At 35.9% G+C, this 21,128-nt stretch overlaps 1 protein-coding gene across 7 annotated transcripts in view; it reads right to left on the bottom strand.

Moving 5' to 3' along the window:
* Osbpl9 (oxysterol binding protein like 9) overlaps positions 1-21,128 on the bottom strand; it is a 135,466-nt gene that overhangs the window by 44,016 nt on the left and 70,322 nt on the right. For 3 of the 7 annotated variants that reach the window (XM_026381764.2, XM_026381770.2, XM_026381775.2), the window contains one exon: positions 1,222-1,290. The exons of 3 other annotated variants lie outside the window; for them this stretch is intronic. In XM_026381764.2, the coding sequence (XP_026237549.1) occupies positions 1,222-1,290 (69 nt within the window). Of the gene's footprint in view, positions 1-1,221; positions 1,291-12,147; positions 12,280-21,128 lie in introns of those variants that run through there. One more of the 7 variants, XM_026381798.2, reaches the window with a different exon arrangement.

Genomic DNA, 21,128 nt, shown 5'->3' with positions numbered 1-21,128 from the left:
TAAAATAAATACATAGTCATGGTGAATAACAGATAATTCTTTGTCATGATCTACACATCCAGAGAAAAGAGAGAAACATACATCAAGCCCAATCTACAGGAACCGCTTTTCTCAGAAAGGGCTTAAAAGCTAACAAATCAGTAAAAATTAAATCAATTCCTGATAAATTACTTTAGCTGGGACACTAAACACTATTTAAAATGTATACTTAAAAGAGAGAGAGAGAGAGAGAGAGAGAGAGAGAGAGAGAGAGAGAGAGAGAGAACTGCAAGGGAAGTCCTTAAAACTGCCTGAAGTACATGCAAAGCTGCTTTGGAGAGATACTCCCTTAAGTAAAACTTCACAGGAGACAACTTTTGAGACAGGCAGTAAAAGCTTTTTAAGTAATTCCTGTTAACAGAGGAAGAGAAATAACACTGGAAGTAAACGTCATTTAGGGTCTTCTTGAGATCAGAATCAGGAAATTAAGAAATTTATGGTTAACTTGTGTAACAACAGGAAGGCTTAGTAATAATATTGTTTAAAGAATTTCACAAGCAAGCCACCATGGTGCACCCCTGTAATCCCAGCTATTTGGGAGCTAAGACAGGTAGGAGGGTGGGAAGTTCAAAACCCATCTTTAGCAACTTAGCAAGACCCACCTCAAAAAATAAACTATCTCAGTGGTAAAGTGCCCCTGGGTTCAATCCCCAGTACAAAAAAATAAATAGATAGATAGATAGATAAAATTATAACAGGTGAGAATTTTCATATCAAATCTTACTTCTCAGTGAAAACTTAAAAGAACTAAGTACTCTATCTGCAGTACTTTCTCTTAATCACAGGACAAAAAAACATATATAATATGTTGCAAAAAGAGGAAGGAAAATACTGTAAGTCTCAAAAAACTTTAGAATAACAAGAAAACAGGGTAAGCTGTCAGTAGTAGAACTGTAAAAGAAAAAAAATAGCTTAAAAATTCAACAAAGATAAAATACAAAAGAAAACAACCTCAGTAAAAAATAAATGACATGGATATGAATAAAAGTAGATGATTTCTTGAAATTAGTAAAAAAAATACCTTATATTTAATGATAACTTTACAAGAATGCCATTTTGATTAAAATATAAGTTACTTGGAAAGTTTCTGTTAACAATTAGCAATTTGAGATGACATGCATCACAAATAAGCTTTCATCTAATGAAAGAAGTATAGGATATACTTACAATTGAATCACTTACAATTATTTTTGAAAATTCAAGAACTGGAGAGATACCAGAAGACTGGAAAAAAGCAAGTGTAGTACTGATCTTCCATAAACGTAAGGAAAAGAGAGAATAGAAAGTTACCATACTGTGAGTCTGAATCAATAATCAAGTAAAGGAAAAATAAGAGAAAATCTGTAACTATACAGAGGAAAAACAGGTACATAAGCAGCAAGTAACAAGTTAAAAAACAAAACATTATGCCAAATTCATTGGCTTTTCTGTCCCTTTGAAATTTAAGTTAGCAAATTAAATTTTTAAAGAGATAAAACCATGTTGTCTCCCTATCAGATGTCTTAAAAGTTGGTTTAATGATGAAAAAAGTATGTTAAAAAATCAGAAATACTAACAAGATCACAATTTTAAGTGAAGCTTGCTAATCTGTGATTTCCCTAGATAACTGAACATTTTGAAACATTTATAATCCCTATTTATCCCTAAGATTTATCCACTTCAGCTAAAGGAAAAATAGGAATTAAAGATAACAGAGAAATTCTGAGGGAAAAAATTTCTACCTAATTTTAATCCTGAAGAGTAATACTCAACTATCAGTTCATTTGGAATAAAATTATCAATTTTAAAATGTCCATAAAATTGAGCCTAGTATTAAACCATATTCTCCACAGTACCTTCAGAGAAGTACTTTCCATTAAGTCAGTGTAGTGACAATCCAAGGCTTCAAATTAAATTTTCTATTATCAACACGGTAGCTCTAGGTATCTTACCAAAAATTGCTGGGTTTTCCAAGAATGCCTAAAAAGTGAGGTTTCCCGCCCCCCCATAGTTTGAGTAAGCAGTCTTAATACCATGGATTCACCATGGATACCTATTAAAATTTTTTATAGTATTAGGTATCTTGCTAGACACTTTACATTTTCTCCTTTCATCATCACAACTTAGTAGACAGATATTGCTTATTACTCAAATCTTCCAGCTAGATTTTTTTTTTTTAATAAAACAGGGATTCTAACCTAGTCCTCTGGCTTCAAATACATTACACTTTTCTATTAAATCAATGAAATTTGAAAAGAGTTCTTATAACATAAGGATACAAAAACATAACTTGAAAATTGCCTCAAGGAGTTTAAGGTATTAAAAATGAGCACAAGGGCTGGGGTTGTGGTTCAGAGGTAGAGCGCTAGCCTAGTACTTGTGAGGCCCTGAGTTCGATCCTCAGCACCACATGAAAATAGATGAATGAAGCAAAGGTACTGTGTCTAACTACAACTAAATAATAAACATTTAAAAAAATAAAAAATAAAAATGTGCACAAGCTTTAAGGTTTGATCTAGTTTTGCACGCTGAGTCTGCAACTTCCTAATAAATTACCTGTGTGCTCTAGCCAAGTCACTTTTTCTTTCTCCATTTTCTCCAGAATAAGATAATATAATAACAAAAACCATTTGAGGTTTCTAGGCAGACAAAATGAGGAAAATATGTGTAAATACAATAGTAGGTATTCTACTTCCCTTTATAATTTGGAGTCTCAGATCACCCGGATTCACCACTATAATCCCAAACTCCACACAGTGTTTAACATAAAGAAGTCACAAAGGATACTGGTTGAACTTAAAAAAAAAAAAAATCAGCTAATACTATAAACAACGTGCAATTTTTCAGAGATACACAATCAAGAAAAGCATAAAAGCACTAAGTTAAATTGTATTTAGAGTCTCCTTAAATAGGAAATGAAACATTAAGTTGATGAACTCTGAAGATAATAGATAATGATAGTAATAAAATAAGGTATGAGCAACAGACAAAACAAGTGATGAAATGAATGCTGTCTAGAAATCAGATGAGAAAAAATATCCAATATGAGATACAGAAAAGTATTGGTTATTTTACCTAAAATTATTACCTTGAAAACCAAGAGTCAAACAGTATAAAGAAAGCCTATTTTTTCCTTAAGACTATCATCTCTGAAAAACTAGAATTGCTTTTTGATTTAAATTTACAAAGAAAACAGTTTATAGGTAGTTGTTTCTGTCTTTTAGAAATCTACTAACAAATCTGAATTGCTCTTATAAATGTGACCGAAATAGAGTGCTTTGCCAAACAGAAATCAGGTACAGACACTAGCTAAAATTCATGAATTTCAATCATCACACCAAGTCTTAGCACAACTCTTACTCTTACTCACCTATTGCTAAAATCTTACATAACCCTTGGACTTATGAAACAAAAAACAGCATTGACTCCGTAAAGTGATTTGGTTACTCAAGCAACTGGACAACAGAAGTCTGAGATTTGTAGCATTTTCCTCTATTGAAATCACTGGCGCTTTTTTAAATTTTTTTTTAAGATTCTCCCAGTTTATTTCAACAAAGCAGTATGAAAAGCAACTAAATAAACAAAACAAAACAAAAACCTAAAGTCTATAAATAGGATGACCATACACATGTTTGCATAGGACAGTCTTTATGCCTGCTATCTAGGCAAAATTATTATTAGCAGCCTCCTTCACTCTCAAAAGTGTCCCCATTTAGACAATAAAGTACCTGGTTACCCTCTATCATAAGAATGTAACATTTTCAACATATAAATATCATGAAAAGCATTAAGATTCTGAGTATTCAGATACAGCAAATTATCTTTAAAGAAAAAAATCTTAAATGAGTTTACAGTGTCTGAATGCAGAAAGCAAACTATAGAAATTAAAAAAAAATACCAGAATTCTATTGATAATGAGTACTTACATAACATTAGAGACACAAGTAATATTAAAGCTGCATTTTTAAAAAGCTATTTGTTATACACTAGAAGATACATTTTTAAAAGGTTATTTACACACACACACACATACACCACATGCTGAAATAAAACATGAACCAAAACATAAAATGCTGTTACTCCAGAGCAGTGGGATTGAGGACTGGGAGCATTTAAGAGACTCTTTGTTTCTACTATTTATATTCATGTTTAATTTTTTCTAAGTACACATTTTCAAAATATGTTAAAGAAATAAATGTGGCAATACTGACAGTGCTCAAAAACCTTTCCAAGTATGTAGTATAAAATGTAGTATAAAAAAATTCAGGTGTGGCAGGCAAGTGACCTGCCATAGCCCCAGCTGTAACATCATTTAAAGGTAAAGTACAAGGCAATAAAAAGTACTTAAAACTTAGCAATCACCACTATACTGAAATAAATGAAATGGTGAGAAGAAAAATGGCCAGTAAAACAAAGCATAATACTTAACTTTTTTTTTTCCACACCCTTCCTGCCAACAACATGAGCATGACTCAACATTCAAGAAAGCAATATCAGGAAGAACAAAAACATCTACTACATCACATCACCTAACAAAGCACTGTTTTGACCATATGGTATTTGGCAGTCAACCAAAGCATTTCTTCTGAGACACTTTAGTTGATCTGGCTACTTGCAAAATCTTTCTTATGTCATTCTAGTATCTAAATTAAATTCAGTAGCTTGCTAGTATGGAATTAAAAAAAAATACATTCTTCCCTTCCCCAACCTCAGATTAACAGCTATTAAAAGACTTTAGAAAGTCTATTTTTAACCATCTACCAAATATAAATGCTTTAGGAAAGTTTCCAGGAAATCTAGTCTATGTATAACTAGAAAAAATTAAACATGTAAATCTTTAAACCGAGAATTTTAGTAGTTAGTTCGAGCTTTGAAATAACTGCAGAATTCTCATAGCATAATACTTGTTAGAAATTTGATTATGTTTTCCAAAACAAAACCTGATTTATCTAACAAAACTAGATCTCATTAATTTAATATTTTTAACTTGAGTGATTTTACTACAATATTAACATTTTTCCAAAAAATATAAAGTACTATACCTCCCCTTATCATCAACTTCATGTATGTTTGCTTTATTCTTAATAAAAAAATTCTACCATCAAAAAAAAAAAACTAGATCTCTTTACAGCAAATATAACAAATCAACAAATTAATGCCAGAGGAGAGCTAACATGACAAAGGAATCAGACTAAAACAAGGCTTATATTTCACACAAACAAAACAAAAACAATCCTGAACTGAAAAGAACAGGTGGTTCTACAAGTGTTCTGGCACCTTATCCCTTAAAATTACATATGTCAAAGTTGTTTTTATATATCTGATTTTAGCTTCCAATGAATGTCACATGAAAATACAGGCACATTTTTGATAGTTATTAAAAGTGTATACGAAATTTCCCTGATTTAGTTCAATTATTGTCAGAAACCTATCAAGATGATCTGAAACAGGACTAGAATGAATTGCAACCTGCCTGACAGGTTTTTGTTTTTGTTTTTTGTGTGTGGTGCTGGTGATTGAACCCAAACACTCACACAATAGGCAAGTGCTCTACTACTGACCTACATCCTCAACCCAGTATTACTATTTAAACATAAAAAAGTATCCAAGAACTATAAGTTCTCGCACATTATAAACCAGAGTATTCATGATAAAAATCATAAATCACACACTTAGTTATTACAAAAAGATTTACTACATTACAAGTCATCTCATCCCTCTAAAAGCTCATTCTCTCTGGCCAAATCTTAGGAGCACATTTTTATACATACTACTCTGGGTATAGAATTCCGTGTTACAATAGTTACTTTCTCCTTGGGCATCTCCTATGACTATGGCTCTATGTTGGCCATGTTAGGAATGCCAAGGTGAAGCAGACAGTGATCTTGTCTTAAAAGAGTTTCAATCTATTAGAAGACATAAACATCTGTCTACAAATAACTGATTTGAGCAAGGTAAAATAAATGATAAAAGAAAGGCACTAGAAGATTTAAGGAGAAAGTTATAAGAATAAGAAAGATTTCTGAGAGGTGGCATTTGACAATGCAGGATTTGGACAGAAAAGGGGAAGAAATATACAGCAGTGGGCCATGGCAGAAAACAGCATTATCAGATGAAGTGTTTGAACATTTCTTTAATAAAGTGACTGTAGAAGTGATTGCAGGGCTAAGGAAACAAGGGATGCTGAAGACCCCAGGAATAAGGGAGCAGCAGGAAGTCTTTACTACTCCTATTCTGAAGTAGCAAGGAATAATGTTATCATGGGCCAATCACAGGAGGAGCTACTCAGTGTATACTGCAGCTGTAGGACAGTCACTGCTAAAACTGCATCAAAGCAGGGAAGGAGCAGTGGCAATAAATACTCCAAAGGTTCTCTTTCTTTTAACTTTCCATCTTCTGTTGCTGCCTCCCATTGACTAAACCCAAACAGAAGCCTAAGGACAAAGGACACCAGGTGATACAGGCTGTAAAGTTCAGGCTCCTGGAGCATAGAACAAAAAGCAGAAAATGAATCTGTAAGAAAGTGGAGAATAACCAGAAAAGATATACTCCCAGACTGAAGGGCTAGTATAAACTCAAAGAGAGGTTAAAAAACACAAGACCAGGGCTGGCATGTGGCTCAGTGGTGGAGCACTCGCCTTGCATATGTGAAGCACTGGGTTCGATCCTCAGCACCACATAAAAATAAATAAACAAAATAAAGGTATTGTGCCCAAGTATAACTAAGAAAATATTTTTTAAAAAGACCAAATGAAGAATAATATTCTTTTAGAGACATATAAGATGGTATTTTTCAGATCTGGATGCTGACTTTGAAGGAAATCAAAATTAGTAGCTGAACTGGAGAAAGTACTGGGGTTTAAGAAGCAACACATGCAGATCCACCAGAGCAGCACCTTGACACTTTCTAGATATAACAACAAAGCAAGCATCATCTAGGCTTAAGTCCTAGAAAGTAAGGGTCTTCCCGTGTGACTCTGAACAAATCATTTGGCTTCTCGGAAACTCCTACTTCCACTATTTAAAAAAAAAAAAAAAAAAAAAAAGGGAAAGAAAAAGAGAAGGGAAAAAAACAGAGACTGAATTCTGAATTCGAATTTTTAAGATTTCTTCCACTTTTAGGATTCTGTGAAAGGAGTATCTCCAAGTAAACAACCTTATTCACCCAGAGAGTAAATACCTCTGGGGTCTACTTATTCATCTTAGAAAAATTATTTTAATTTAAATAAAGATAGTAAGAACTTGTAAGTTGCGACCACATCCTCTTTGGTATGATAAAAAATGTTAAAACTCAAGCCAACTACCATTTAGTGTAACCTAGAAACTAAGGGAGAAAGACTAAAGCAATCAGATTTAAAAAACATTCTCAGGAATGCAGAGAATGCAAAGAAACAATGGGGTAAAGCAGAATAACTTGGTTGAAGTGGCACATTTTAGAAAAAACAAAATAAGTTCCTCAGTCAATATAGTAATGAAGCCAAGTTCTAAAAGGTGCCTCCAGAAATAGGTAAACTTCCGTAGGAAGTGTGCAAAATGTCTCTCAAGCATGTGCATGCAGGTACCAGATGGACCTCACCATTCATTCATGATACAAATATTTGTTGAATGACTATTATGTCTATGCCTTCCAAGTAACTGCCCTGAATTCTCTTACAATACAACTTAGCAAGCTTTTTCTTGTGATAAAATTAGTGCACTGGGACCAAACTATGCAAGCATGGCTCTTAGCATTATTTCAACTTATTAGAGGACATATTTGGAGGTGAGGGGTGTTCAGAATCTGCCCACCATTTATAACATGTTTCTAAAACCTACTTCAGTCCCTTGTCTTTCCAGTCTGCTGGTAACCAAGAACTTTAGTGACCTGGGAGACTTTATTTCACAAGGAAAAACTGAGCCAGTACAACTGAGTTAAAAGTTTGCATATTTACAATATTATATTTCTCATATTTTGATCACATAATAAGCATGTGTTAAAACACCTACTATGTACTGTTGGAACCAAAAAAAAAAAAAAATCCCAAAATATGGCTCTTTCAACTGAAGAACACTGCAAGGATCTCAGAAGCATATCTTTCTAAACTTCTCCGGCTTTTTTTTTTTTTTCCTGCTATACTTTCTTTCACAAGGTAGGCCAGAGAAACTAGAACCTCTCCCAAAGCCAGCTATAATACCTAGAAATATACCCCCACCTTTGGGTGTAGATACCTCTGACCTACCTTATTTGACCTTCATTTTGGAAGGGGTCCTTCCCCATTACCCAGGATGAAGGAATGTTATACTGAGACAAAGAATGATAATGACTACACAGTTTCCCTCATTCAATTTATTACATTGGTCATACACCTTTTTGTTCAACCACATTCTACACAGCTGTCTATTCTTCACATAAAGTTTTCCCTGGGTCTTTAGGTATTCACTGTGAAGGCCCTCTTAACATGTAAAACTTTTAAATAAACACATCTATTAAGCTTTTTTCTTAAAATCTGTCTTCTGTTATAGGGGTTTCAGCTGTGACCCTTATGACAGGTGAGGAACAGTATCATCACACCTTTCTATTCCAGCAAACCAAGCACTTGATTAGGGACAAAGGCCCTGGGGATACAAAGATGAGTAAGAACCTTTGATCTCTGGCCTAATGCAAAAATCAAGACATGTGAGCAAAATAAACAACTTAGTGAAAGTTGTAATACAGGGACATGAACAAAATACTGTAGTAGCCACTGAAAAGATAAGAGTACTCTCATTCTGAAGGAAGATAGATGCCCATATGTTGAGCAAGACCTGATGGCCTACTACCTGAGTTACAACCAGGTAAACTAACAAGGCTGTGTGAAAAACAGAATTGGGACCAGATTGTGAAGGGCCTCCAAAGATATGTGAAACAACTGGACTTTAACAACAGGAAATCAAAATATTTTTAAGCATGGCAGCGATTCAGTCAGGTTTGTTTTTTATTAAAAAGGATGAGTGGGGAAAGTACAGTCAAAGACTGGTCAGAAGATTTTTCCAGAAGTCTAGGTGAAAGATGATGAAGGAAAATTAAAGCTTTATCATCTAGGAAAAAAAGACATTACCAAGGCAAACAGAACCTGGTGACTGGTCACAGAAAACAAAGATGGAAAATGATTTTAAATAACTATTATCTCTGGAGGTAGAACTTCACAATTCATCAAAATATTTAAACGGGACTATTTGCTTAATATATCTTCAATCTAAGAACTATTTTTTCTTTTTTTTTATTGGTTGTTCAAAACATTACAAAGCTCATGACATATCATCTTCCATACATTTGATTCAAGTGGGTTATGAACTCCCATTTTTTACCCCAAATACAAGTTGCAGAATCACATCGGTTACACATCCACATTTTTACATAATACCATATTAATGACTGTTTTATTCTGCTACCTTTCCTATCCCCTACTATCCCCCCTCCCCTTCCCTCTCATTTTCCCTCTCTACCCCATCTGCTGTTGTTTAATTCTCTCCCTTGTTTTTTTTTTCCCCTTCCCCCTCACAAACTCTTATATGTAATTTTGTGTAACAATGAGGGTCTCCTTCCATTTCCATACAGTTTCCCTTCTTTCTCCCTTTCTCCCACCCCACTCGTCTCTGTTTAATGTTAATCTTTTCCTCATGCTCTTCTTCCCTGTTCTGATCTTAGTTGCTCTCTTTATATCAAAGAAGACATTTGGCATTTGTTTTTTAAGGATTGGCTAGCTTCACTTAGCATTATCTGCTCTAATGCCATCCATTTTCCTGCAAAATCCATGATTTTGTCGTTTTTTAGTGCTGCGTAATACTCCATTGTGTATAAATGCCACAGTTTTTTAATCCATTCATCTATTGAAGGGCATCTAGGTTGATTCCAAAGTCTAGCTATTGTGAATTGTGCTGCTATGATCATTGATGTGGCAGTATCCCTATAGTATGCTCTTTTAAGGTCCTCAGGGAATAGACCAAGAAGGGCGATAGCTGGGTCAAATGGTGGTTCCATTCCCAGCTTTCCTAGGAATCTCCATACTGCTTTCCATATTGGCCGCACCAATTTGCAGTCCCACCAGCAATGTACAAGTGTACCCTTTTCCCCACATCCTCGCCAGCACTTATTGTTACTTGACTTCATAATGTTACTTGACTATTTGCTTAATATATCTTCAATCTAAGAACTATTTTTTCAAGCCTAACAATCTTTGTTTTAAACTTTTACTGAAAATCTTACAAAATTTTAGTAAGTACATTATATTAATCATACAAATGGTTCCTTTATATCAAAATCATTGGCATAAATATCAATTATTGGTCTACAGTGTTTAGATATTAACAAACTCAACATATAGGGGACATCTTAGTATCTGCTTTGTAGAATAAAAGCATGATTATAAATTATTTTCTTGTCATCATCCTCTCTCTCAATCAACATCCTGTAAGCCAGACAACTGCATGATTTTTCAATCAGGTAATATCACAATGCTCTTTCATAGATGGACCAAATTTGTACTCAACTAAATTCCCTGCTGATCTTCAAATCAACTGGGAATGGCTGAGTGGTTAAATTACTACTGAACACAATCTCTTCATATTAAACAAAAAACCCTGCATATCACCTAGAACTTTGGAAATACCAAATGGATGTGACCAATGATCTTTGCAGCCTCTGATAATATTAAAGGGCATTTCAAGTACTTCATTCCTGTACAAACCAAACTCAGGACACTTTTGGAAATAAAACTTCTTATCTTTCTTGCTGTTCACTTAAGCACTCAGACTAAAAATCTGAGTTTTTAATGATGTATAAAACCATCTCCCTCCCCATATACATACAAACAACAGCATCCTTAACAATTCCCAGGATTAGGAAAGGAAATATGGCATTTTTATTGAAGCAGTCTCTTGCTGCATTACACCAAAAATAAAAGTATTAAAATTTATTTTTTCTAAGTAAAAGTAAATCAGAGATGCTGATACTAATCGTTAAAGAGCTTTCTCACTTACTCAGTTTAATATAAGCAATGTCTTGTGAGATGATTCACAAATAATTGAGAATTTCCAACTTTAAAATTCACTGCTAAAACTCTTAAAACTATGAAAAAAAAAAACAAAACCTCCCAGCTTCACCAATGAGATGCTAGTAAATAATTACTTGATTTGTCTTTAATTTCCTTAACACATCTAAAAAGTTATACAGTTTGATCAACAAACAAAACCAAGTTAGTTTGGGCTGCGGCTGTAGCTCATTGGTAGAGCCCCTGCCTCACACGCCTGAGGCACTGGGTTCCATCCTCAGCACCACATAAAAATAAATAAAGATATTATGTCCAACTACAACTAAAAAAATATTTTAGGAAAAACTTACTTCAAATCAGCAAGAATTTATCTTGTTCAATCTTTCAAGATAAAAATACTTGTTAAATATACAATATAAATGCCATGAAAAAAGGACACGATTCAAAACTGCTTCCTAGTCTATTAATTATAAGCAAATTTCACTAAGGCAGGCTGAGAACCTAAAATCTACCCTTCAAGTTGTTTAGTGAACCCCATAGAACTATACCAAAGTTTTCAATATATTTGCAACAGATACTCAAAAAAGCACAAACCACCTCCCACCACATACACATACAAAAAATAGCACCCATAAATATATACAAAAATACTGGGTCAAGCAAGAGCACAGTGTTTAAAGCAAAACATCAAAAAGTAATTTGGTTTGCAACTGGAGATCCTATTAGTGGACAACTGGTCAAATTTAAGCTTTCCATGGGGGGATAAAAAAGCTTTAACTTTTATGTTTAAAATTACACTCTGAGTCAGCTTTCTAAAAGAAAAATGAGTTCCACAAAAATGATCTAAAAAAAAAAAAAAGGAAAGGAAAGCGATTCCCTCCTAAGCCGGGTTTGGAGGCCAACAACCTTCCTTCTACCCATCACTGTTGAGGAAGTGAGAACTCCCCAGGAAGAGGGGCCTGGGCAGCCACGTCGTCCTACTCACCCCAAAGGGCGGCGAGAAGGAGGCAGGGGAAGCACGACACTGGCGCCTCCGGCCTTTGCCAGGGCAGGCTGCAGGGACCCCGGGGACTCAGGGGTGGGGACCAGCCCCTCTCCCAGACCCTCGGGGTCTACTCACTCCGCAAGCGGCCAGCAAGAAAGCCATTCGCTGAGGCCCCCCGCCCTCGGTGCCTCCTGGGGCGGGAGCGGGGGCTGCTCCTGCGCACCCCTCTTCTACTCCTTCGATCAGATCCCCGGGCGGCGGCGCAGACGGCCCAGCCAGAGGTTCAGCCCGTCCCCCGGGGCACCGCGTCCCTCAGCCCCGCCCGCGCCGCGGCTTAGGGACCGCCCCGATTGGCTGGCCCTGCCGGCTCCTGGCAAAGAGACCCCTGGCGATTGGCCATGGGTCACCTGCTGGAGGGGAGGCGAGCGGCTGCTGCCTCCCAACGTAGCCTGGGCGCCGCCTGAGAAATATGCCGCGGCACCCGGCCAGGACAGTTGTCGCTCACGGGGACCCAGGTTGGCTTCAGGGATTCGGCCGCGGGGCGCCCCATTGGGTGGTGAGGAAGGATCAGGTCACAGCGGTAAAAATGCTTCACCTACACTCACCTCAGCATTTTGGCAGCTGCAGGTAACTATGGAGCCTGGACCCAGAAGTCTTATCTTGATAATGATTTTGCTTCTGAAAGTTTGTTTGTGTCGCATGGGGGTGGAGGAAGGCGGGAGAGAAGCATACTACTGTATATCAATAAACAAAAGCTCGGGATGCCTGTTTAATTTTATTAATCGATGAGGCTTCCCATGGGCCTGCTGTTGTGCCGTGGCTCCATAAGGAATGTAGGTGTCTTGTGAAGATTCTTCAAAGATCCAGATGGCATAACTTAAAATTACATCTAAAGTTTGGGCTTAAACGACCTCGACAGCGAAACACCCAAAATTCAGGAAATCAGGGACATAAAGGATCTGAAGGGCAATCTCCTTTCTGCTCTGTTTTTGTCTGTGGTTACTTCTCCCAGGCCTCTATTAAATTCCAAAACATCCAATTATTATTTTGTACTTTTGTAGTTCTGTTACCCTCTACAACACATAGCACAGTACTGCACTAAGGGCTCAGTAAGTGCTAGCTGAATAAATAAGCTACACTGCTATACTCAATGTTAAAGATTTCTTTTTTATGTAAATTGGTTCAAAATGTCCAATACCAGTGCACTCTTCTTTCCCCTACCAGCTCTTTTAAAAGCCTGGTATTTCCCCAGCGCAGCTACCTACCTCTGTAAATGAAACCACTACCATCCACCCTAACACTTACACCATAAACCTAGTAGTCTTCCTGGCAAACCTCCCATATTCCTCTTTCAGTCCATTACCAAGTTCTGTCATTTGTTTTCTTCCTAAATACACCCTCAATTTTCCCTCTCCCCATCACCACCACCCTATTACAGATCCGGGCCTCTTGGAATGATATCCTCACTAAAGTCTTGCTGAATCTACCCTAGCTCCTCAGATTCATTCTCAATACAAAATAGCCAGACTAGTTCCATAACCAATTTCAGTAGCCTCCTCATCACTCACCTCACCACCAATTAAAGAATGTCAACTGCTGGGCTGGGGTTGTGGCTCAGTGGTAGAGCGTGTGCCTTGCATGTGTGTGGCACTGGGTTCGATCCTCAGCACCACATAAAAATAAATAAAGGTAATTGTGTCCATCCACAACTAAAAAAATATTTTAAAAAATGTCAACTGCTTTCCACAGTGCATAGGATATGACTCAGTACTTAACAAAGACCCGTATGGTTTCGCCTTACCTTTGCATTATTTTCTGCCTTCCACACAAAACCTCTTTCAATATTCTTTAATTTGTCAAGGACTTTCCAACTTCAGGACCTAGGCACATACTATTGTCTTTTATACTATCTCCTTGACACCAACTCCACTCTTAATTAATTAACTTCTACTCATTATTGTGTCTTGCTTTGCCCATGTCAGTTCTTCCCATTGTATGTTGTCAGACCATGTAAGATTCTTACCAGAATTACAATTCTACATTTAATCAACTTTATTGAATGACAACTTACATGATAAAATGTATCCATTTTATTTTTGTTTAAGATGTACACAATACCTTTATTTTATTTGTTTATTTTTATGTGGTTACAGGGATCAAACTCAGTGCCTCAGGCATGCTAGGCAAGCACTCTACCACTGAGCCACAACCCTGGCCCAAATGTATCCATTTTAAATGTACAATACAAATGTTCTGACAAAGGTATGCACCCATGTATCCACCTAATTAAGAAACAGAGCTAAGCACAGTGGCAGATACCTATGATCCTAGTGATTCTGGAGGCTGAGGCAGGAGGATCGCTAGGTTCCAGGCCAGCCTCATCAATTCAGCAAGGTCCTCAGTAACTTAGCAAGACCATGTCTCAAAATAAAAATAAAAGCTGAATATATAGGGATTAACTGAGTTGTACTGTAGGCAGATAGGGTGTGGCTAGAGGAGGTGAATAATTGAGGGCATGTATTTGAAAGGTACATAAAAGGCCCCTGGGTTCAACCACAGTACTCCATCACCCCCCAAAAAAGGGAAAGAAATAGAGTATTTCTATCACTTTAAAACTTTCCTCATGACCTTCTGAAATCAATCCAGACAACCACTCTGCTTTCTACTTGTTATTTTTTTTAATTAATGCTTATGTTAAGTGTAATAAGTTAGTGAAGTGGGATCCTGTCTGATTTTGTTTAACACTATATCATAAGTATTTAATAAAATGCCTGGAAGATATCAACAATGAATTACCTATTTTTATTCTAAAAATAAACATATCCAATGATAAGCAGTGATAGAGAAAGAAATATATTCATTTTGCCAGATGAACAAGGACAATGTCTATACGCTTTTAAATTTTTGTTTAATATCTGCCTTTCTAATATTTTATGTTGTACCTGGGTAGTCCAGGGACTTAATTCCACAATAGCTGATCCAACGGTTCTCTAGGCCGGAATTTTTTAAAAAAGGAGGAGGAGGAGGAGAAGTCGTCTACATCTCTGATTCTGTCTATGTACTGTACTGCTTGACCCTGTAAGAAACATAATGCTTATTTATATAATTCTTGCTTACCAGTTATTTCATGTGCTTATGTCTTCCCAATTAGAAAGACCATGGGGTCACCAAGGACATTGTACTTAATAATGCCTAGCAAAGTGTTAAGATTTTTTTAAAAAAGTATCCTCCAAATCTCCAATTACCATCATTAGGGGTTAGTATCAAAATCTAAGACATTGTCACTTTTTAATAGTATAGTGTAAATATTTAAAGTTCTAGTAAAAATTTAATGGGGCCAATTATCATTAGTTTTTCTTATTTAATGTTAATGGCAATAGAGAATATGATCTACGTCTGTCTCCTAACAATAATACTAAGTTTTTCTTAGTGTAAAAAACTGTTACAGTAAAATAGTTAAAGAGGTCCCAGCTCCAGTCCAAAATCCATGCTTGCACAGTTGAACACTATAGATGGGTTATTAGTTGCGGACATGTAATTCTCATTTTCCTAATCTTGGTGTAAAGTCAGTATGCATAAAAGATGGAGCTTGTAAAATGAAAACTAATTACAAAATAAAGCAATTTTTTTTTTGTGCCAAGAAGCTATAACCAAATTTGGCAACTCAAATGTTGTTAAATAAATCTACAAGTTATTTCAAAAAAAGGTTAAGTGACTAAATGACTAAAACCAACTTATGGCAAGTAATTTCCAACCTATGAATCAGAAGTTAACACTTGCAGTTTAGATATAAGGTGTGTCAGGTGTGTCCAAAAGTTCATGTGTGAGACAATGCAAGAAAGTTTAGAAGTGAAATGATTGGGCTATGAAAGCCTTAACTTAATCAATGCAGATCCACTGATAGGGATTAACTGAGTTGTACTGTAGGCAGGTAGGGTGTGGCTAGAGGAGGTGAATAGTTGGGGGCATGACTTTGAAGGGTACATATTTTGTCCTTATTCCGCAGAGCTGTCTTTCTATGCTTCCTGGTATTATGTTTCCAGCTGCTTTCCACAATTCTGCCATGATGTCCTTCTTTACCTTGATCCCTGAGGACTAGCGTTGGCCATCTATGGAATGAAACCTCTGAAACAACCCCAAAATAAACTTTCCCTCCTCTATGTTGATTTATCAGGTCTTTTGGTCATAGCAGCAAAAAAGCTGACTAAAACAGCACTTATCTTTGAACTAATAGAACTATTTTTGTGGTTGTTTGGGGTGGGGGAGAACAGAATATGATCATTAAGAAGTATAAAAATCAATATAGGAAAAAGTCAAAATTGTAAATATACTCTTTGAATTTTAAATTCATGTTACCTTAAAAAATATTACTTCTGCTAGAAAGCCCCAAAAATGTTTAACTAGAAATCATATTCTATTCTAATGTCATCTCAAACATAGATGACAAAATACTTTTGGTAGCAACAGAAGGAAAAAAGAGGCAAAAAATTTTAAAAAGTCAAATCAAGTGAAACTTTGGGTTTTTGGTCTGGTATGTATGGAAGAAGCCTGGATGTCCCAGTCTTCTGCCCTAACAAATAAAATGTTAAACAATCTGAAAATCAACAGTTCTTAGATCTATTAAAGAAGCACAGTCACCAAACTGCTGCCCCCCAAATTAGGAGACCAAGAAGCACATATACAGAATCACAACTTAACCTGAGCAGAACACACAAGTCACAACTTCTATGGTAACCAGCATGGGCTGTAGGGAAATCAGATCTCTAATTTACAAATGCTGGAAGTGTGGACAAATCTGAAAGATATAAACTCCTAGGAGATCAAGTATTGGGATGGAGGTGGTGCTTTTGTAAGTTTTACCTTCAGGAGCTCTACACTGTCATCACAATTGGTATTAATTAGAGTAAAATCTCCTCTTGCTTCTCCTCTAGGCTTCCATGTGGGAGAAGGTAAATACTCAACTCCGACCCTCTCTAGCCATCCTGTCCTACCTATGGGAGGGAAGAGCAGGGGTTAAGGATTTAAGAAGCACATATGAAATTCACAAAATTTACTAAAAGACTTAAGACCCAATCACAAGACTACAACATACTTCACCACCCACACCTTACCACCACCTTACAATGTATTTGGCTGTCAAGGAAAAATTATAAAAACCTTAAAAAGGAAAAAATAGCTTGAAGAGACAGTTATCAAAACTAGACTCAGACATGGCAGGAATATTGGAATATTACAATGAAAAGTTAAAAACAACTGACTAACATGATAAGTACTCTAATAGACAAAGTAGCATGCAAGAACAGATGGGCAATAAGGTATTTTTTAAAACTGCTTAAAAAAATGAAAGGACACCATAATAGAAATGAAAAATGCCTTTGATAGACTAATTAGTAGACTGGACACATCTAAGGAAATAATCTCTGAATTTGAGGATATCAGTAGATACCTCAAAAACTTGGAAAGCCCAGAGGGGAAAAATAACAGAATCATGGAAAGACTACAGAAGTTATAACATGCCTAATGGGAATACCAAAGAAGAAATGAAGAAAGAAACTTTTGAAACAATAATGACTGAGAATTTCCACAAATTAATATGAGACACCAAGACACAAATAAAAGCAGCCCACAAAACACCAAGCAGGATAACACCAAACTAAACATATCATTTTCAAGCAACTAAATATCAAAGAAAAAAATCCTGAAAGAATTTGGAGGAGGGTAGCCTACCTGCAGAGGAGCAAAAATAAGAATTACATCAAGCTTCCCCACAGAAACAATAAAAGCGAGAAAAGACTGGAAAGAAATATTTAAAGTACTGAGGGATTTAAGAAAAAGAAAACTAGGGACTGTGATTATGGCTTAGTGGTAGGGCACTCATCTAGCACATGCAAGGTGCTGGGTTCGATCCTCAGCATTACATACAAATTAAAGGTATTGTGTCCAACTACAACTAAAAAAAAAAATTTTAAAAAGAATTTTTTTAAACTATAATTCTGTACCCTGCAAAATTATCCTTCAAAAGTGAAGAATAAAGACTTACTCTGATCAAAACTTGAGGAAATTTGTTGTCAGTAGACTTGCTTTGAAATAAATATTAAAAGAATAGGAAAATTATTGAAAGCTCAAATCTACATAAAGAAAGAAAAGAGCATCAGAGAAGGAAATGAAAGCTTTTATTTTTCCTAACTCATCTAATAGATAATAGTTTCAAAATAGTAATCATGTATTTGATGTGTATGTATGATTAAGTACACTTATGCATAAATGAAATGAAAGATGCATATGACATAAGGGATCAAAGGAAAGAATTAGGATTATTTTGTTATTCTAAAATACACTACCTGTGAAATAGTATAGTATTATTTGAAAGCGAACTTGAATTAGTTGTACATATATATTGCAAACTCTAGGGCAACCAATGAAAAAATTTTTAAAAGAAATACAACTGATACTCTAGAAAAAGAGAGAAAATGAAATAATATAAAATACCTAATTAAAGCAACAAAATGCAGAGGGGGACGTGGAAGACAGAAACAAAGAACAAGGACATTCCATAGAAATATAAAACAGTAATAAATATAGTAGATGTTAATTCAACTGTCTCAGTAATCAATCTGATGGCAGTGATTTAAATGTACCAATTAAATTACAAAAATTATCAGAGTGGATCAAAACTATAAGCCTCAACTATAAGCTATCTACAAGAAACTTACTTTAAATATAAAGACATGCCAAGTGTGGTGGCATATACCATGAGTTCCAGCACTTGGAGGCTAAGACAGGATTCCAAGGATTGGAGACCAGAATGGGCAACATAGGGAGAGAGACTCAATCACAGGAGGGTGGAAAAAAAAGAAAGAAAGAAAAACACCAGCCTCTCTTGGGGGCTGGGCTGGGGATGTAGCTCAGGGGTAGAGAGCTTGCCTCATAGGCATGAAGCCCTAGGTTTGATTTCCAGCATCACTGCTCACCCACTATGGGAAGAAGGGGGGGGGGAGTGTGTGACATACATAGATTAAAAGTAAATGGATGGAGAAATATTCCAGGTTAATAGCAACCAAAGGAAAGTGGAAGTAGCTACATTAATTTCACATAAAGCCCACTTCCCAGAGAGGAAAGTTGTCAAGCAACTTTCTGATGAAGGGGACAGTCTATCTAGAAGACATCACAATTCTTAATATGTGTATGCCTAACAATAGAGCATCAAAACACATGGGGCAAAAATTAATAGAATTACATGGAGAAACAAATGAATCTACTGTCTTAGTTGGGGACTTCAATATTGCTCTATCAGAAATGCACAGATCCCCAGGCAAAAAACCAATAAGGACACAGATGAACTCAATACCAGAATTGACTAGATATAGGACATGTATTAACTACTTCCCCCAACAGCAAAATACACATTCTCCTCAAACTCACAGGGACTATTCATCAAGATTCACTATATTCTGGGCCATCAAACACACTTAAACAAAACTGAAGAGAGAGAAATCAGATACTGTCTACTCTCAGACCATAACACAATTAAACTAAAAATCAAGACAGCTGGAAAATCCCAAACATGAGATTAAACACCCTTCCAAATAATACCTGGGGTAAAGAAGAAATCCCAAGAGAAATTAAACGATATTTTGAACTAAATGAAAATGAAAAACACAATTTATAATATTTGTATTATATGATGAAAGCAGTGCTCAAGAGTGAAATTTACAGCATTGAAGGCATATATCAGAAAAGAAAAATGACCTAAAATCAATCATCTGAGATTCTACCTTATAAGATTAGAAAATGATGATTAAAAGAAATCCAAAATAAGCGGAAGAAAATACAGTAAGAATAAAGGCAGAAATTAGTGAAATTGAAAACAGGAAACCAATACAGAAAACAACATAATCCAAAAACTGGTTTTTTAGAAATGAAATTTGTAAGTCTCTGAACAGAGTAAGGAAAAAAAACCAGAAAACAAATTACTAATTTCAGAAATGAAAGGGGACATCATAACAGATGTTACGGACATCAAAAGGATAATAAATGAATACTATGAACAATTCTGTATTCACAAGTTAATGGACCTAAATAAAATGGACTAATTCCTTGCAAGACAATGTGCCAAAACACATACAAGAATAGAAAATCTGAACAGGTCTATACTGGGTCAAAGAAATTGAACCAATAATTTTCTTCCAAAACAGAAAGCACCAGGCCCAGGTGGGTTCACTAGTGAATTCTACCAAATGTTTAAGAAAGAAATTACATTGATTCTCTATCTTAACTTCCAGAAAACAGAAGCAAAAGAAATAATTCCTAACTCATGAGGCCAGCATAATCCTAATACTCAAACTAGGCAAAGAAAACCATAAACCAGTATCTGTCATGAATAGTGATCCTCAACAAAATATTACCAAATGGAATTCAACAATGTAAAAAAAAGAAACATTCACAACTAAATGGCATTTATCCCAGTTGTACAAGGTTGATACAATATTTAAAAATAAATAAATACGATCTGTCACATAAACAGGTGAAAGAAGAAAAATTAGAAGATCATATCAGTAAATATAGAAAAACATTTGACAAAATCCACCACCCATCCATAATAAAAACTCTCAGTAAATGAGGAAGAAAAGGGAACTTGCCAAAACATGAAAAATTTCTACAAAAAGCCAATCAACTCCTGAAATCCCAGTGACTCCGGAGGCTGAGGCAGGAGAATCACACATTCAAGGCCAGCCACAGCAATTAATGGAGGCCCTAAGCAACTTAGTGAGACCCTGTCTCAAAATAAAAGATAAAAAGGGCTGGGGATGTGGCTCAGGGGTAAAGTGCCTCTGGGTCCAAGATTCAGCACCCTGGGGAAAACCAACCAAGCAAACAAAACTAGAGCTAACATCAAACTTAATGGTGAGAAACCAAAAGTTTTCCCTCTAAGATTAGAACATACATGAATGTGGGAGACCAACCTTACACGTGACTGAGTCACACTCCCCGGCTGGATGCTGAGGTGCTCAGTCACAGAAGTGTGGCAGAGCTTTCCCCACCCTTCTTGGGTTTGAGGGTCAGTGTCTCATGCATGAGTGTGTCTTGTTACAGCCCCACAGGTGAAGCTATGCTCA

This window comes from Urocitellus parryii, chromosome 11 (genome assembly GCF_045843805.1).
Source record: "Urocitellus parryii isolate mUroPar1 chromosome 11, mUroPar1.hap1, whole genome shotgun sequence".
Classification (NCBI taxonomy): domain Eukaryota; kingdom Metazoa; phylum Chordata; class Mammalia; order Rodentia; family Sciuridae; genus Urocitellus; species Urocitellus parryii.
Note: the sequence above shows the minus strand (reverse complement) of the source record. Positions and strands in the feature narration are given on the sequence as shown.